Source organism: Papilio xuthus, unplaced genomic scaffold (genome assembly GCF_000836235.2).
Source record: "Papilio xuthus unplaced genomic scaffold, Pxut_1.1 DF827461.1, whole genome shotgun sequence".
Lineage (NCBI taxonomy): Eukaryota > Metazoa > Arthropoda > Insecta > Lepidoptera > Papilionidae > Papilio > Papilio xuthus.
In genome coordinates, this window is record NW_013531188.1 from 2,588,413 (window position 1) to 2,606,592 (window position 18,180).

At 32.0% G+C, this 18,180-nt stretch overlaps 1 protein-coding gene across 1 annotated transcript in view; it reads left to right on the forward strand.

Moving 5' to 3' along the window:
- Positions 1-11,104, forward strand: part of LOC106119286 (lachesin) — a 14,343-nt gene extending 3,239 nt beyond the window's left edge. The window contains exons 2-10 of the mRNA XM_013314200.1: positions 4,809-4,981; positions 5,597-5,804; positions 6,053-6,223; positions 6,604-6,732; positions 6,961-7,099; positions 7,776-7,927; positions 9,662-9,778; positions 10,350-10,409; positions 10,884-11,104. Of these exons, the coding sequence (XP_013169654.1) occupies positions 4,835-4,981; positions 5,597-5,804; positions 6,053-6,223; positions 6,604-6,732; positions 6,961-7,099; positions 7,776-7,927; positions 9,662-9,778; positions 10,350-10,409; positions 10,884-11,104 (1,344 nt within the window). The 5' untranslated portion in view covers positions 4,809-4,834. The remainder of the gene's footprint in view (positions 1-4,808; positions 4,982-5,596; positions 5,805-6,052; positions 6,224-6,603; positions 6,733-6,960; positions 7,100-7,775; positions 7,928-9,661; positions 9,779-10,349; positions 10,410-10,883) is intronic.
- The last annotated feature ends 7,076 nt before the right edge of the window (positions 11,105-18,180 follow it).

Genomic DNA, 18,180 nt, shown 5'->3' on the forward strand with positions numbered 1-18,180 from the left:
CCATCCATCCATCCACATCACATCCATCTAAACATTCGCATTTATAATATTAGTAAGTTAAATAAAAAGCAGCTCTTCAAGGCATAAATTCGAAAAAATGAATAAATAGTATCCTATGTCCGTCTCCTAACTCTAAGCTACCTCCTCACCAATTTTCAGCCATATCGGTAAAGCCGTTCTTGAGTTATAAATAGTGTAACTAACACGACTGTATATAGTATTATTATCTATATATACTATAAAAAGCACTCGCATAATACAACAACTCTTTAGTGTCGGTGTATCTCAACACTATTTTGTCAAAGCCACGTAACTAATGATTTCGCGCTCTATCTAATATATACTCGGCTCTCCAGCCACCGTTTTCATTGTAATGGACGTTTAGTGTCGTTTGCCGCTAGTGTTGTTTATAAATGGACTGCAGTATATTGTTGAGCAGTTTGCGAAATACACTTTCAAACTACTAAAGTAAACTCGCCCGTTAAATCTACTGAAGTAAATGATATCGATTTCTATTTTATTCATCAACTAGCTGTCGACCGATACTCCGTCCGCGCGGAATTAAAAAAAAACTTTTTAAGTAGCCTATGTGTTCTTTCAGACTATGTTCTACATCTATGCTAAATTTGTGTCATGTAGCTGTTCCGGATATACCTTCAAACAAACATCCATCTATTTATCCAAACTAAACATTTTCCCTTTTTTATATCATAAGGTGGCAAACGAGCGCGCGGCCACCAGAAATCGTCGAATAGCGAAGTGACCGTTGGCCATAGACATACACAATTGCATATGCGTTGCCTACCTTTAATTGACGGAGAAGAGGATGCACAGAAAGAAAATATTTTCCCCTTCCATGCATCCTCTCATCCGGAAAGTCAACTTCCACTTCGCATCCTTTCCTTATAAGAAAAAGGTTAGCAAGGTAAAGAAGACTAAATTAGGCCTCCGGGAAGCACACTCATCAGACGAAACGCGGAATTACTTCCACTTGACGCCTGTCTTCTATGTGGTCGTGGTATTTCACCGAGCGAGCCGGGCCAATTCGTGCGAAGATGTTAAAGCGGGCTCTACCACTGTTTAGCTTGTAATTTTAGTAAGATAAGATAAAAATATTTATAGAATATACTATCACAATATTTTGTCATGCGATTCTAGTAACTACCAAATAGTAAAAAATAATAAAAGTATGTTACACTTAGCAGATGTCTAGCCCAAAACTTTGAAAAGGGTCCATATTTTGATTGTAAGCGACTGTTGTTGACATCAAGTGCTATTGTGCGGTACCCTACACTACCCTGCATGAGGGTTCAAAGAGGACCCTTTTCTAATTGTTTGCACATTTCACAGTATTTCCATAGGGAACGCGTGCGTTTTTTGTACAATACGAGTAATTACCTCCTATATTTCAAGTTTGTTTTGTGAATATATATATATATAATATTTATGCTGATTATTTTTATGCACAGACTTTTTAATGAAATATTTAACAAGTAACAGATCTTAATATTTGAAACAGAATTAGTTCTGTAGGGTAGGTGCCATATTAATAGTTCTTAGAAATTATTTTTTTCGGTCTTTCCGAATTCCGGACCAAGCAGTTGTAAATTAAAAAGATTGCTTAATTACATATTCAAAATCGTTCAATAGTAAGTTAAGCATTCTCTTAGAGTTCATTCCTCACACTAAATATTAAATATCCCATAGTCACCATTAAACAATCCGGGTTTTGGTATAATTGATATAAGATTTAAGTACTCATGTAAAAATAAACAAATAAATGTAAATGCATTTGAAATTTTAAAAAGGGATCATTTAATATTTATTATCAATTTACAGTAGACGACCCTACATTAGTTTGTTTCCCCTAAGAGCTATTGAATCAGTAAGGGTGGACGCCAACACAAATTTGCTCAAGGCGAAAATAAGCATCTATGAATTTTAAATTAACAAAATAATATTATATTTATCTACATAATTGTATAATTCAGTTTCGAACCTATTTACGTTCAGAATTAAGAGTCTTAAGTTCATAAAGTAAGTGGTCATAATAGACTTTCGGGGTCGATAGTCTCGTCTACAACATGAAAATTAAAATAAAATCTTTATTGATTTACTAACTTTAATGATTAATAGACAAAAGACATTATGATGTAAAATAAGTGGGTTTTCGAACACTCGAATTATACTTATAAAAACATTTTGTCATCTCTTGCATTTATCGTATTTCGGCACCAATTAGTTCTAGCCAGCCCTTCTCCAGAGTGAGTTTTTATTTATATTGCATTCATCTCAGTATTTTGCGGTCATCTCAGGTACACAAATCATTTTATATAATAATATGTTTTGTACCGATGTTCATCGTTATACAAGCTCGTTTGTCTGTGAGTGTGTCGGTTCTAACTCCATTGTTATTCAACTCGATATTACCAAACAAATATAAAGTACAAATACTTTAAACCACCGTATCGAAATATCAGCCAAATTTTAAACACACAATTGCAGTGTGGTTTAGTTAAAGTTTGTTATAATTGTTGCACTTTAGCGTGGCTCGTAAGCGATAGTATCCAGTAGCGGACCCACAGGCTGATATATTACCCTCATTGTTGCGAACTAACAACAGTCCATTCTGGCTAACGGCCCGCTTCACTGACCTCGTACGCCGAGAATTAAACGATCGACGTATGCATACACACTAGATATGATACTATTATTAACATGAAATATTATTCATTGTTAAATGAACTTTAAATATAAATACTGGTAGGAATAGATCAGGAATTGATGGATGAATTCAAAGTTTACATGATCAAGAAGGGAGTAAATGAAATATCAGAATATAACTAGGGGACAAAAACCGGAGCGATCACCCTACATGTGTTGGGTAACAACATGAGAGGAGAGAAAGCGAACTACAAAGTAACTTTAGTTAAATATTACGCGATTGTCAGATTTTTTGATAGTATGAAGCTTTGTCTATATTAGATTTTTTTTCTATTTAAAATGTTCCATGTTATTTAGAAATTGGTACGATTAAAATGAAAGTTTCTGCAAACTGTATAGAAGTTAAAAATTAATAGATCATATTATATTAAATGTTGTTTGAATGTATTTAAAAATACACATTATAACTTTTAAACCACGAATTATTTTTATAATTTTTTAATATAATGGTCCTTTTATTTATTTAAAATTTCCATTTTATGAAAGTTAAAAAAATTGAACATAACGTGAAAACAATAACAGGAATCAATCTATCTGAAAAACAAAATCAATTTATATGGATTAAATCAAGCAATCAACTTAAAAAACGTTTTTACTTCGTATGTTGTGATAACGATTTTAAAATTTACAACTTTATGAAGTATATATAATATTATGTATCAAAATATACATAATATTATATATACTATGCTAAAAGATAAAAGATGTAAAAAAAATCATTTTCCCATTACAATGCTTAGATTACCCTGAGGTTAGTGATACAGTTATTGTCCATCCGTGCGAAACAGTAATCGCTCACTAGTGTTTTTATACCCAACTAAATCAAACCATAGATTCACTACGTACTGTAAAAGAATCTTAATAACCAAAATAGAAATAAACGTTCGAAAACATCTTAAATCAAAGCAATATCTAAGAATTGTTATTTTTCCACTATCGATATCATAAAGTGAATGTTCTCTCAATTACGGCACTAAGCTTGAACGTGGCAAGGCTTCATACAAATCAATGTGTAGCGAGCCAACTCTGTGACTTGTTAACGACTAACGACATGCAATGCGAACCGAGAGGAACTACAGATCCTTGAATATAACGCGGAATTACAGTTGAATTTATTATTAGCTACCCAGGACTCTTTCCGCGCGGAATTAAAAAAAAACTTAATTATTACACTATTTGTTCTTCCAGACTATGTTCTACATATGTGCCAAATTTCAGCGAGATCCATGCAGCCTTTCTGGAGATACATTCAAACAAACATATATCCATCGATAAAACCAAACATTCGCATTTAATATTAGTAAGATTTGAATTTTTGTTAACACGTTTTTATGAATTTTAGTACGTTTTTTTAAGTGTATTTACCTAATGGACACAGGAGGGAATGGACAAAAAAACTCTTTCCTGAACATCTATATCTCGTGCGAGTTCCGTGTTCTAAAAAACATTTTTTTTTATTACAATGTTGTTGAAAAGTTTAAGAGCATAACAGAAACAAAGCGAATATTGTGTACTCTTGCTATATTAATATTATCCTGTATAAACGAGTCATCCATCAAGTGCCGGCTCTTTATAACGTGATAATGAAAGGCTCCACAACTTCTACTTACCAAAATTCTATTATCCACTTATAAAAGAGAATGTCGCTTGAAGTGTTTGATGGGTACACCTTTCGCGTTTTTTATCTTGAAAATCCATTTGTCATTTGGAACGACATGATTTTTACCGTTAACCGTGTAGTCGAAAATTAGAAATATATATATATATATATAGAGTTAATTACTAATTACATCATTGTATAACAAATTTATTTGTAGATTGTCTCGATTTTATTTCTTTAAGTTTAAACTTTCGTGAGATACTATCATTAATTAATTAGAAACGGCTTAACACACGTATCATTGTCCGGTGACAGCACTGTCTAGTTTCGGACCCGTCGGGCGTCCATTTTCAGGCCGAGTGTGTATTTAAGGTACTTTGCGGTCACGTCGCGCCTGGCACTTTGCTAGTTCCTAATTATTTTAACTTCATGTAAACCGATTGTTTTCAAAAAATGTTTACTAAAATTCTATTTTGTTTTTTAGTTTCAAATTATCGTATCGGCAGGGAGATGTCAGTAATAAACAGTAAAATAAAGCCAACGAGTTCTATACGTGTAGTAGAGCCGAGCTTTACGGGTCCCATAAAGAACGTCACAGGCGCCCTCGGCAAGGAAGCGGTACTGACGTGTCCTATTGCTGACCTTGGAGATTATATGGTAAATATAATAGTTTTAAGAATAGTCTAACAATATAGATTACGCCGACTATTAATATTTTTCATAGCTTGTAAATTATTAGTCATAGTGTTAAGAGAAAAAAGCCTTATATTTCTTTGCAAATAAGTTTCATCACGAAGTTTTCCTTAACAATAAGAACGTTGGATAAATGTAGATATGTAAATCTAAAAAAGACAAACGCATTAGTACAAGGTGGATTCGAACCCAGGACCTGCAGAGTCAAGCGCTTTAACCTCTGAGCCACAGATGCAATTAAGTAATAATTAATATTTAATAAAATTTATGTGATTACAGCTATTACAAAATTAAATACTATAATGTTTTAATGCTTACTCAATAAATATAAAATGAAAACGTCTACAATGAGAATCGGCAAACTATCTCACGCTTCCGGAAACTCGTTCATTCTATTTACCCGTTTCCTGCCTTTTTCCGACGTCTGCAGAGTTTTATTATTTACTTACCCTTCATTTTTTATTCAACAAAACTTAATTTCTTGTAACATATAAGCATATATAACAGTATCCAACGAATATAAACATATTATGCAGAAGTAGAGGTATAGTTGTTAAAAATAGATATTAATTTGCTCAGGTTGCATGGATTACAGCGGACGACCAGACAGTACTTTCCCTTCAAACGAAACTTGTCAGGCACAGCACGCGGTACTCTATAACTAATGATCCCCCGGGTGCGTGGCAACTGCACATACGACAACTCAGAATCGCGGATCGGGGATGCTATATGTGTCAAATAAATACAGCGAAAATGAAAAAACAAATAGGATGTATCGACGTCTTGGGTAAGTTAAAGTTAATATTTACAAACTCGTAGCTGCAGTCCTTCGTAAACTGCTACGAGTCGTAGCTTGTAGACTTCCGTAGCACTTCAACTTAACTCTCCGTAGCACTTGGATTATTCAATGCAAAGATAATAATTATATAAATCGCACCAGTAACTATTAGGATTAGTGCGTTCAAACAATAAGATTACGATTTCATTTATAATTAGTAAAATGTTTCTAATTTACATTTTATTTTAATTTTTTAGAGCCTCCAAATATTTTGGATGAGGGTACGAGTAGTGACGTCACAGTACAGGAAAATACAGACGTAGTAGTTATATGTAAAGCAAGCGGCCATCCTGAACCCAGAATATTGTGGCGAAGAGAAGACGGAAGTAATATTCTACTGAGGAACGAAGCTGGTGTCTTGAGTAAGGGTAAGTTTCGATTTGAATTTGCTTCGTTTATATTTTCAATTGAATATACTGAGAAGTTTGTTTCAAAGCAACTTTCAATATAAAAAACAAAAAATTGCTACCACACAATGGATTTTGTATTATAAAAACTGATATAACTTACTAAATATAAAAAAATATTTCTGCATAGTTCGTTATTAGCCATTTTTTTTATAATTATCAAGTAATTCTTTCTCGCATCCATCTCTCGATTCATCGTTTTGTTACCTTCATGGACACAACAGCTTCCATAACATTATAAAAAAAAATCTGATTCGTCATTCCTTACTATTCTTAAGTCTGAGACTAAACCTTTTAAAATTCAAGTTGACTAGTTGTTAATATGATAATTGACTTTATAGTTGACACCTACGTGGGTCCTGTGTTGAACATCACGAGGGTCGATCGTAAACAGATGGGGGCGTACCTCTGCATCGCCTCTAACGATGTTCCTCCGTCTGTGAGCAAGCGGATAATGGTGGCCGTTAATTGTAAGTTAAACTTCTAACAATCAACGACACTCGACTTTACAACTGCGACGTAGCAACTGCGTCTTGGCAACTACGACTTATGCCTGTTACACACGGGACGGCACAGTGAGTCTGAGCAAGTAGACAGTGCATTACTACTATCCCTTTGACCTTTTTAGTCTTAGTGTTCTTCATCGTGTAAAACTGGCATTAGCAACTGCGTAGACTTATATGTTTTTCTTTTCACAGTTGTTCCATCGATAAAAGTAAAATCAAAAGTCGTTAGAGTAACAACTGGCTCCCATGCAAATCTGGAATGCATCACGGAGGCAAATCCTGCCGCTAATACTTATTGGCTAAAGAGTGGAGATGAAATGATTTTATCTGGGTAAGCACAGAAATACTACGGATATGATCCAATAGCACCTTTGTAATTATTTGTTCTTATCCTACTCTATGTGGGGTTAACGCACCAGTTTTCGTCCTCCGATTTGTCATTCGGAATTTTAATTGTCACTCCCTTTGTAATCGTGTCACCAATAACACAACCCACCCATCTCTTCCTAACGATGTACCAACAGTATCTACTTAGTAGGTCATTTATGCATCTCTATATTCATACAATTTTACAGGTACAATCTTGTCATGTCACCAAAAAAATGTTTTCCTATTCAGAAGCACAAAGGTACAAAAAATATAAGTACGCTCCTTTTTGTAACTTGAGCGTTGAAGCTAAATACAGACTTCCGTTAGCTACGACGCGACACACCTTCTTTACTTCTACAATTATAAGTCTAAGCATAATACACTGTAGTTTGTATACAGTGTTACACTAGCTTTTGCCCCCGTCTATCTATGTTCTTCCAAGTAGTACTTTACATCACTACCAAATTTCATCCAGATCTACATATGCAGCCGTTTTGCAGATACCTTCTAACAAGCATTCATCCATCTAGACTTTCGCGTTTATAATATTAGTAAGATTCCTATGATGTAATATTTAAAATAATTTGAATGTACCTAACATTATATAAATATTTAAATAATATAAGATTTTTTTTCAGTGAAAAATTCGAAATGTTTGAACAACGTCTCTCAGCATATCAGATTCAGGCGACTTTATTTATAAGGGATTTAACAACTGACGATACGGGAGTGTACACATGCTACTCTTCAAATGCATTTGGTAAAGCTGAAGGCACTATCAGACTTTATGGTAAGTAAAAACATACACATTTGGATATCTTATGACTTTACTAGACCAATAACAATAATTACAAAAAATACTTGATTTGGTTTCGTTTTTGGAAACAAAAAAAATTGCTTTAAAGATTTTGATTGTAAGTTGTAATAAAATAAATGATAAAACTTACTCATAAAGAGACACCTGTGTATAGATTGACTATTTTATATCTACACTATGTGATTGCTTAACAATTAAATACTCTGAGTGAGCAACTAACCATATTATAAAGTATTCATAGTAAGCAATTTCAGGAAAAAAAACTATAAACATAACTTCATATATATGAAGTTATGTTTATAGTTTTTTTCTTCTTAGTTAGTTACTTCATATATATATATATATATATAAAGTTATGTGAGATTATGGACTTAACTTTATATATATATATATATATATATATATATATAAAGTTATGTGAGATTATGGACTTCGTCATAAAGCTTATTCAACAAACAAACGAAAACATATATGCAATGTTTCAATATTGGCATCCTAATCGGTCAACCGGTCGATAGCCTAGGGCGCTACGTATTAAACGAGTATCGAGCCATTCTATTAGCTTGGCGGTTAGAGACACAAACCAACAAGTTAATAGCATTAGTAATACGTATTAACAGTCAAAGAAATAAATTTAATTCCCACTTAAAATCTTATATTAATACAATATACAGAAAAAGTCCATAAGAGCTATAATTAAGCAATGTATGTTGCTGTAACAAGTATTTCTGCTTGTGAGCGTCAAATTTTTCACCGAAATGGGTAGGAAATAAACATCCTCGTCTGTATGTCCTTTTGTTTGTATGCACAAAAAACTTTTTAATTGATTTATAACCTTTGTGAACGCAAAAATTGATGACACGTGACTGTGAAAAATTGTAACATAACCAGATCTAACAATCATACAGGTTGTTGGATAACAATGATACTAGAAAAGACTTTAACTATAGATAACACATTTAAAATTTACAATAAAAACGTCTACGAAGGAAGACATAATTAAATCAGTTAATACTTATTCCACTAATCTTGAATTGCAACTTTTTTATATACTTTGTAAACATGTTATATATAACACATACGTTTGCAACTTAAGTGCCTATTTTACATAGTATGTATTTTTAATTAATTATATAATACATATAATTAATTTTTGTCGCCAATTATGAGTAAAATCAATTAAGCGACTTACAAGAGATGTGTACCGATGTTGAAATATAATTAAGAACTTGTCACGTGAAGGCGTCAATTGGCTTTATTGGCATTTAATTAACTGGTTAGCCTTGCGTTTTTACTACTATATTACATACAAAGGAGAAATATCCTCTTTATGTGTGTCTAGTACTTTGTCGATTAAAGATAGGCATTACATCTGCAAATACAGATGTGTGTCGGCAAAGGTCACTTCACTATTTTGGTGAAATTACTAGCTGTTTGTTCGTTGACCACCATTTGGAATAAAAAAATTTAGACTTTGACATTTTGTTAGTCTTTAACGTACTATAAAGATTGTTAAATGTATTTGGTTATTTTTAAATACCGAACTTCCAAAGTCATAGTCTTTAAATAAGAATTTTTAAGGTGAGGAAGCTACAGAAAGAAACGCTTAAGTAATACTTGAATATATCTAGGGTACCGGTAAATAATATCAATTATTGACGGTGATTGTATTTTTAATATATTGCTTTCTCTTTATCACGTAAATAGAAATCAAAACTACGACTACAACAACAACTACTACAACCACAACAACAACAACAACAACTGAAGCGCCGACAACAAAAGAAGTATCAACTACGACGTCAGATTACACGTCTCTAACACGTAAGCAATTAATATTGTGTCTATCATCTGTAACGTATTGTGAATTTCGTCAGTTTCTAGCTGGCCTATGCATATTATAATCTGACAGCATATTATAAGTTGCACAAACAGTTTAATCTTCCATATCAAAAGCAACAAAAGTTATATAAAACTAGATGTCGCTCGCAACTCAATCAGCGCGGAATAAAAAATATATAAGTAGTCTATGTGTTCTTATAATGTTCTACGTGTGTGCCAAATTTAATCAAAATCCGTTCAGCCGTTTAGGAGATACCTTCAAACAAACATTCATCCATCTAAGCATTCGCATTTATAATATTAGTAAGATAAAATGTGAATTAGATATGAGGAGGAAGCACGCGTGATCCCCATGCCACAATAAGTTCACAATAATCATTATCATTAGCCCGAGTTCGTCCGCTGCTGAACGTAGGCCTCCATCAATTGCTACCGTCATATCTGTATGCAGTTCCTACTTACGTATATCATTTCACAATTTACAATCTATCCATACTTTCTTCTGCCTTTCTCTACCTTTATATGTTGCAATAATCTAAATTATATATTTTAGATTTAATGGCACCAATACGGCCTGCTCAACAAAAGTATTACACCCCAGACGCTATATATGGTAAGTTATAATTAAATATAAAATTATAAAATAATAAGATAATTAAAAATAGTTATTTCAAGAAAAGCGAAAGATCTCTTAAGGATTTTTAAAGTCTTCGAAGTATCTCATGCAGTAAAGGTTGCTCTATAAAGTTATCGATCTTTCGGAGTTCCTACGACAAATATTAAGAGTCATATAATATTCAGAATGACAAAATTATTATCTGCCATTAAAAAAATTACAATCCAAAAAAATAACTTTGATGTATTACAGTATATATGTTAATATAAAATACTAAAATAAGTTTTCTAAGAATATATTTTTTAATGATTAAACTTTACCACGATCTTATCCGATATTAAGTGATCGAAAACTGGTAAACCTTGAAAGCATCAACTTTATATTTGTGAAAAATAGAGACGTCGCGCCTATAAATATCAATCCTTGTACGCACAAAGAATAATGATTCAAATTTAACTTTTTTTATTTAAGGTACAATGCAGAATGTTATTGACCAGTCTGTCTTGGACGCTAGTTTATTTCCATCTGCTGAATCGACTTGCTCAAAAGCCAGTAGTATTAAACCTTCTAATTGTATGTTATATCACATATCACCCATTTTATGTAAAACAAATTGTAAACTAAGTATAGTTGTAGTACTAGTTCTTATTGTAACCAATTGTGCTATATTTGGCATATTAGATGAAAGATGACTAGCTATTTAAATTAAAATATGCTTTATGTTGATTTAATAAAGTCTAAAATCAAACGCATTATTTGTATTGTGTTAAAAACTTTGTATACTTCGGTTGACGTTTCGTGTATTCATTTGTTTTATTTGGTAGTCGACATATCAATGACAATTTAGTTATTCTAATTAACTATGACTGTACTGGAATGAGTTTTGCGGATGTTATACAAATATTATCAAATCAAATGATTATTATACGACACCGCCTGGATGCCACCACGCGGCATTCACACGTTATCGCGCTATCATTTTAGTGTTATACGATAAAGTAAATAAAATAACGTTTACGCTAAGAAAATGAGTCTTTTATTCGACGTTAACGCATTGACCAGTCGACAACGCGTGGACTCCGTGTGCCCGTTTTGTCTAAGTGTATTACATGAGAAGTTTTGCCTAATACAAATGTTTATTTTAATAACCCTATAAGAGAGGTACAGACGTCATACTCGTGATAAAATTCTGTAGCTTACAATAATTGTCCCTTATCATTTTTTCTGTATAACATTCGCCGTTGAACTTTAATAAAATTAAGTTTATTTATTTTAAATTTGAATACGGATAATTGTAACATCGCTTTATAAGTGTAGAAGTCATAAAATATAATGCAATCATTAATATGTAAGGTTGAAAATGAATTGCAATATCGCTGCTCAATTCCGATAATTTTTACCGATTCGATTTTAAACTGAACATAATATTTTGATTGGAACTTCATATTACACTGGAGTTGACATTTAAACTTTATTAAAAATGAATCAAAGGATGTACAGTCAGCATAAATATACATTTACAAAGCTACAGAAATTTGTATACACATTCGAATTCAATAATATGTATGTATAACCAGCAAGATATGTACGTCGAACGCAAATTGACGGACATTTGCCATATAATTACCTAAGTAACCCAATGTATATACTCATTTCTGAAGCTATGAGAATATATAGTTTAATATTAATAAAACGAAAAACAAAATATCATATTAATAAAACTGTATATATTAAGTCTCGTGTCTCACTAAATAACATTTAAGATTAATAAATGTACGTAAACAGACTGATATTAGAAAAGGAATTTAAGATATTGCAACGATGGGTAGTAATTTTTTATTAGGCGCATATAGATGGTGACAAAATGTTATAGAAAACGCTAAAGACAGCTACGTTGTATAGAATCATAAATAATGTTGATAACTATTTAAAAATTACCGGATAAATAATTTAAATTTCATAGTAGACATCCATTGCTCTATCTCAATAAAAAAAATATGCAAAAAATTAAAAGGATCTTTTTCAAAATCTCATTTGAGGTAAAAAGGTAAAGCATTTTTAATGCTATCAAAGCATATCAGTTGTTTTAAAATCAAGTAATGGTGTAGCATATCAGAAACATATTAAAATTTTAATATTATCGTCTTATTTATTGGTTATATTATATTTAACAAGCCCCTTACATTTTTTAATACTAAAATGTAAATCTTACAACTTTTAAATTATAATTTAAGGAGCATTTTAATGGTTTTATTAAAGCTTTTAGTTATTTCAAATACAATCCTTCTTTGCAGTTATTTACTACTCTTGAAAATATTAGATATGAATAAATTCAAATCCGTCCAGACATAAAATATAGAAGCCTAGAAAAGGAATCCATTGATTAAGGATTCCTATGTGCAGTTATTTTATCATTTTTTTTTATATCAAAAGGTGGCAAACGAGCGAGCAGCCACCTGAAATCGCTGAAATAGCGAAGTGACTGCTGCCCATAGACATACGCAATTGCATATGCGCTGCCTACCTTTAATCGACGAAGGAGAGGATGCACAGAAAGAAAATATCTTCCCTTTCCATGCATCCTCTCATCCGTAAAGTCCACTTCCACTTCCCATCCTATCCTTATAAAGAAAAGGATGGGAAGGGAAAGAGGACTAAATTAGGCCTCCGGGACGCACACTCATCAGACGAAACGTGGAATTGCTTCCACTTCACGCATGTCTTCTGTATGGTCGTGGTATTTCACCGGGCGAGCCGGGCCAATTCGTGCGAAGATGATAAAGCGGGCTCTACCACTGTTAATCATATTCTTTCGGTATGAATATTTTATTCGTTTAAAAACAATTACAAAAAAAGGTAACTAAATTAAAAACATAGTAAAAAATTAAAAATATTGCTTAAAACTTCAAAGAAAGACATTGTTGTTTTTTTAATGTAATAATGTTTTAATTTCTGACAAATGTATATATCGAATGAAAATTCGAATTGTTAGTATGTATCAATACAAGTATTATGAAAACAAAAGTCAAAAACATGTACCATATTATGTAAATATACGAATAATTTTGATATCATAAACATGGTGATAAAAGTTTTGTGAGATTTTGCAAAACTGACGCTTTTAAGGAGGCAACCATCAATTTCATTATAATTAAGTTTTTACCCTTTACGTTAATATTAAATTAAAACACACTGTTAATAAATTATCATACTGTAAAAATTGTAAAAAATAATCACGTTACGTAATATCAGAAATAAACATCAAAATAACTGAAAGTAGACAAAGTAATTTTTTTGTGCTTCATTTTATTGCACCAGTATATTTAATGATATTTCTATGTTTATCATTACGCAGTAAAATATTTTTTTTTATTTTGAAATATATGCTCTACTTTTATGAACAATGAAATTCCAACAGGCTTAAAGTAATCTGTTATTGTAGATAATTACGAAGAAAAAAATTAATTTAGATGCATTTTTTTTTCGATGTTATTGATAATAATAAGTAGAATGTCGTCGAATTTGAACAATTTTAGAAATTGTTGTTGAAACTTTGTAGAACAACATTATTAATCTGTATTTCGTTGTTATAGGTGTTATTTATTTATAAGCTTAGTATTAAGACAAAATAATTATAAATATTTGACACGAGTCAAATGTAGTCATCAATTACATTTTAGATTTAATGTTTAGGATATTAAATGTTATGTTTATATATATGTATAACTCTGAAATAATAAAGAGTTTAAAATTTATCATGTTTTTTATTATCACGTAAATGACCCAGTATCATTACATTTTTAACACGCAGTGGGCGTGGTACAAATATTTGTGACAATCACCATCGTATCCTCAGTGACAAAATTTGTAATAAAACTAGCTGTAGCCCGCGACTCCGTCAGCATATGATTAAAATATATATACTCGTAGTAACTTATCCTCCGATCTACTGAATACGCATATAAAAATTCATAAAAATCCGTCAAGCCGTAGCCGTAGCCGTGGAGGAGTAGGGTAACTAACATTTTGTCGGGCCTAAAAGTACACCAAAAATGGCATACTAATTTTGACATGGCTTGACCCACAGGTGGGCATGTCTGTTCCATTGTCTCCATGTTACAAGTTATCCCACAAATGTTTTGGCAATGACAACTCTTGGAGTAAGCATAAATCAAACCTGATTCAGGTGTCTCTTCTTTCTTCATCTAATATGGAATACTCTTCTTCTTAAGGTGCTTCTCCGACTAACGAAGGTTGGCGATCAGTTTTCAATATTTTCTTTTGTCTCTTGCGAGGCGACATAGTTGGGCGGCACTCGCAACTTCTATCCACTCTCAGATGTTACGCAACCAGGATTTCTTTCTGCGACCAACAATCTTTTATGGAATTTTAAAAAGGTTAAAGACAATGACAGAGATGACGATATGTTTTATACAGAGATTTTGGTTTCATAAACAGTCAGTCGTATTTATTGATTTGTAAATTAACAATGTTTCAATAGCGTCGGTGACTCAGGGATCAAGCACTTGACTTGCAATCTGCAGGTCCTGGGTTCGAATCCTGCCATGAACCAATATGCATTTCGATTTCCGATTTACTTACTTGTACATTTATCCGACGTTCTTACGGTGAAGGAAAACATTGTGATGCAACCTGCACATATCTAAGAAGAAATTCAAAGATATGTGTGAAGTCATCCAACCCGCAATTGGCCAGCTTGGTTGACTATGGCCTAATCAACCTTAACTTAGGGTAGGCTCCGAGCTCCACGATGGGAACGTATCTTGAGCTGATGATCAATATGTTTTTACCTGTTATGTATTAATTGTTATTAAAAATATAAGTACTTTAATTAAAAGGAAGCATTTTAAATGAAAAGACTTTTTCTTATTTGTTGCCTGTTCCGTGACATGCCATTCTTAGGCCCTTTGTTATGCAAATAGTCGGACGAAAACAATTTATATGTTAATTTATTTATGGCAGCTTTGAATTGCGTTTCACGATATTTTATCTGTACCTTGCAATGTACCATATTTTCCAGTGGAACAATTTCAAACAAAAATATTCAAATTGATTAGTTGAAAGAACTGGCCGTTACATTTTTGAATTTCGAATACAATAAACTTATTTTAATACATGTTGTCTTTGTTCTATTAAAGAGAATGAAAGGGATGGCAATATAAAGAAGTTTTTTTTTTTCAATATTTTAATGTTTCGATTTATAAAGAAAATATTAATTCATCTAATAAAACTAATATTATTTCATCTAAGTCTAAATATAACATAAATTTTTACTAAGCTGCTTACGGGATGTATGCTCGCTGCTACTAAGGTTGTTTTATAAAAAGTTTTAATCTGACGTAACGAGTAGCAGCCGACTGTACACGCTCACATTTTAAACATATAGATAAACGTTCGATTAAAATACAGTTTTTGAATTACAATTTTTTAAAGTAAATTCGAGGTATTTTCACATCGGCATGTCAAGTATTTTACTAAAGTTTTATCAATATTGGATTTTATAAAAATGTATAGAGTTGAAATACTATGGAAAATATTATTTGTGAAAAAAATCTGTTCAGCTTTAAAAATACAGAGCATTCGATACTGGGACACAAGATTTTAATCGAGATAAATCAATCGAGCTTTCAGAGTTAAGTCACTTTAAGCCTTGCTTAACCACAAATCCATGTGGGTGCAAACGTTATCTATTTATTAAAAAAAAAACTTTATAAAGAAACATTTGAAAAGTAAGAAAAACACAACTGGATTACTGAAATACTGTTCTATAACATATAATAAAATTAATATTTTTATTAACATAAGGGCGAGCAGGCGGACACCTGAATTCACCGAAATAACGAAGCAACCGCTGTCCATACACAACTGAAATTGCAAATGCGTTGCCTACCTTTAATCGACGGAGGAAGGGATGCACAGACAATGGATATTACCCCTTCCCATGCGACTCTCCATTTCACCTTCCCATCATTATCTTAGAAGAAAAGAGTGAGAATGGAACGTGGACTAAAATTAGGCCTCCTACAACAAGAAATCACACGAAACTGGCTTCTACCACTGTACCTAAGTCGTTATCAATGATGGTTACATCAGTTTTCAGATTGCTACGGCCCGCTTTCTTTTGTTTTCTTTTGTTTGTGACTGTGACAATGAAATAATAGAGCACTTATTTCGATTCGATTGAACGAAGTCTTATAGACTTCGTAAATTTAATTAAAGTACATATACACTTCTAACGAGCGTTAAAACTTCAGTATTATTTCTAAACATTCTTTAATTACAGCGTTCTTATAAAATAGCAATCACTACGGTTGTCCAGCGACAATTCTCAGGTAGAAAGTAAATTGGGAGTCAACCTACATGCGATCCAATTTGTAGGACGGCGTTGAAACACGATTCCAATTGGACACGTCCGAATGTCGTTTCTACGATATTTCACAAATTTTCATCAACATTTTTGCACTAAAAGATTATGTTGCACTTACATGGTTTAACACTTTTGTTTATTCAGTGAATAAGAACTGTGGTTAAATGTGATTATTACTAAGATTGTTTACTATTAAATATCAAATTTAACTTTGATACCATCACAGAGTGATTATAATTGTTCGGGAGCAAACAATTCCCATAGCTTATATTGAAATTCATTCAACTGACAAACTTGGAAATTAACTGATGATAACATTATTAAGTGTTAAATTAAATGTATATGTATAAACAAAATATCTAAGAATTCATATTATTTCACAACTGTCTCTTTGAGGCTACAATCACAAAAATGTTATTTCATGTCTGATTACCTATTTGTATTTTTGAAGGTTGTATGTATACGTACTAGCTTTTTACGTAAACTACTAACTACGTCGGTGCGGAATTTAAAAAAACTTAATTAATAGCCTATATATTCTTCCAAACTATGCTCTACATCCATGCCAAATTTCATCGTGATCCGTTGAACCGTGCTAGAGATACCTTCTAACATCCATCCATTCATTTACCCAATAATTTGCATTTATAATATTGGTAAGACTATTTTAACAGTAGCCAAACGATTTTTAATAGTGAGGTGTCATTTGATTATTGTTCTTAATTCTTACGAAAAGTTACAAATATATGGACTTTAATTTTCATACTGAGGCATTCAACGCTAAGCGAACAATCGAAGTTAATGTAAAAAACATTGACCACCTTGTCGGTCTGTAACAATATCGGTTATCGAATGTTACTAGAGATAGAAAAAAAAGTAAGGCGAGACATGGACGATATAAAAGTATTGTTATAACCTTATTTTCATTTTAACTTAACTTTGCTACCAATTAAATTGCGAAATATATTTGGGTACAAGTGGCACTCGAGCCACTTCGCGTAACGAATATTGATATCGAAATGAATCTTGTTGGAGTTTTTTTTATTTGTTAAAAAGGAATAGAGCCTCTTTAATCATCTTCAATAATATAACTACGTAATGGATATATCAACTTTTCGAAGATGCTGTCTATTTGTATTTTGCTCAAAAATATTGTGTGAAATCGACTAATATTAAGTTCGATCGAATAATATTAAGTTTAAGGTTTATATTGAACGAATTAATGAATCCGTCCGATATGCAATTTGTCGAAACCATCACAATTTATCTAGACAAATTATAAAAGAGCTGAATTCTCGATCGGTCTGTAACATACTATGAATATTAAATATAGCTTCAGTATTTGTTGTCAACACAAAACATAAGCTAATTTATACTATC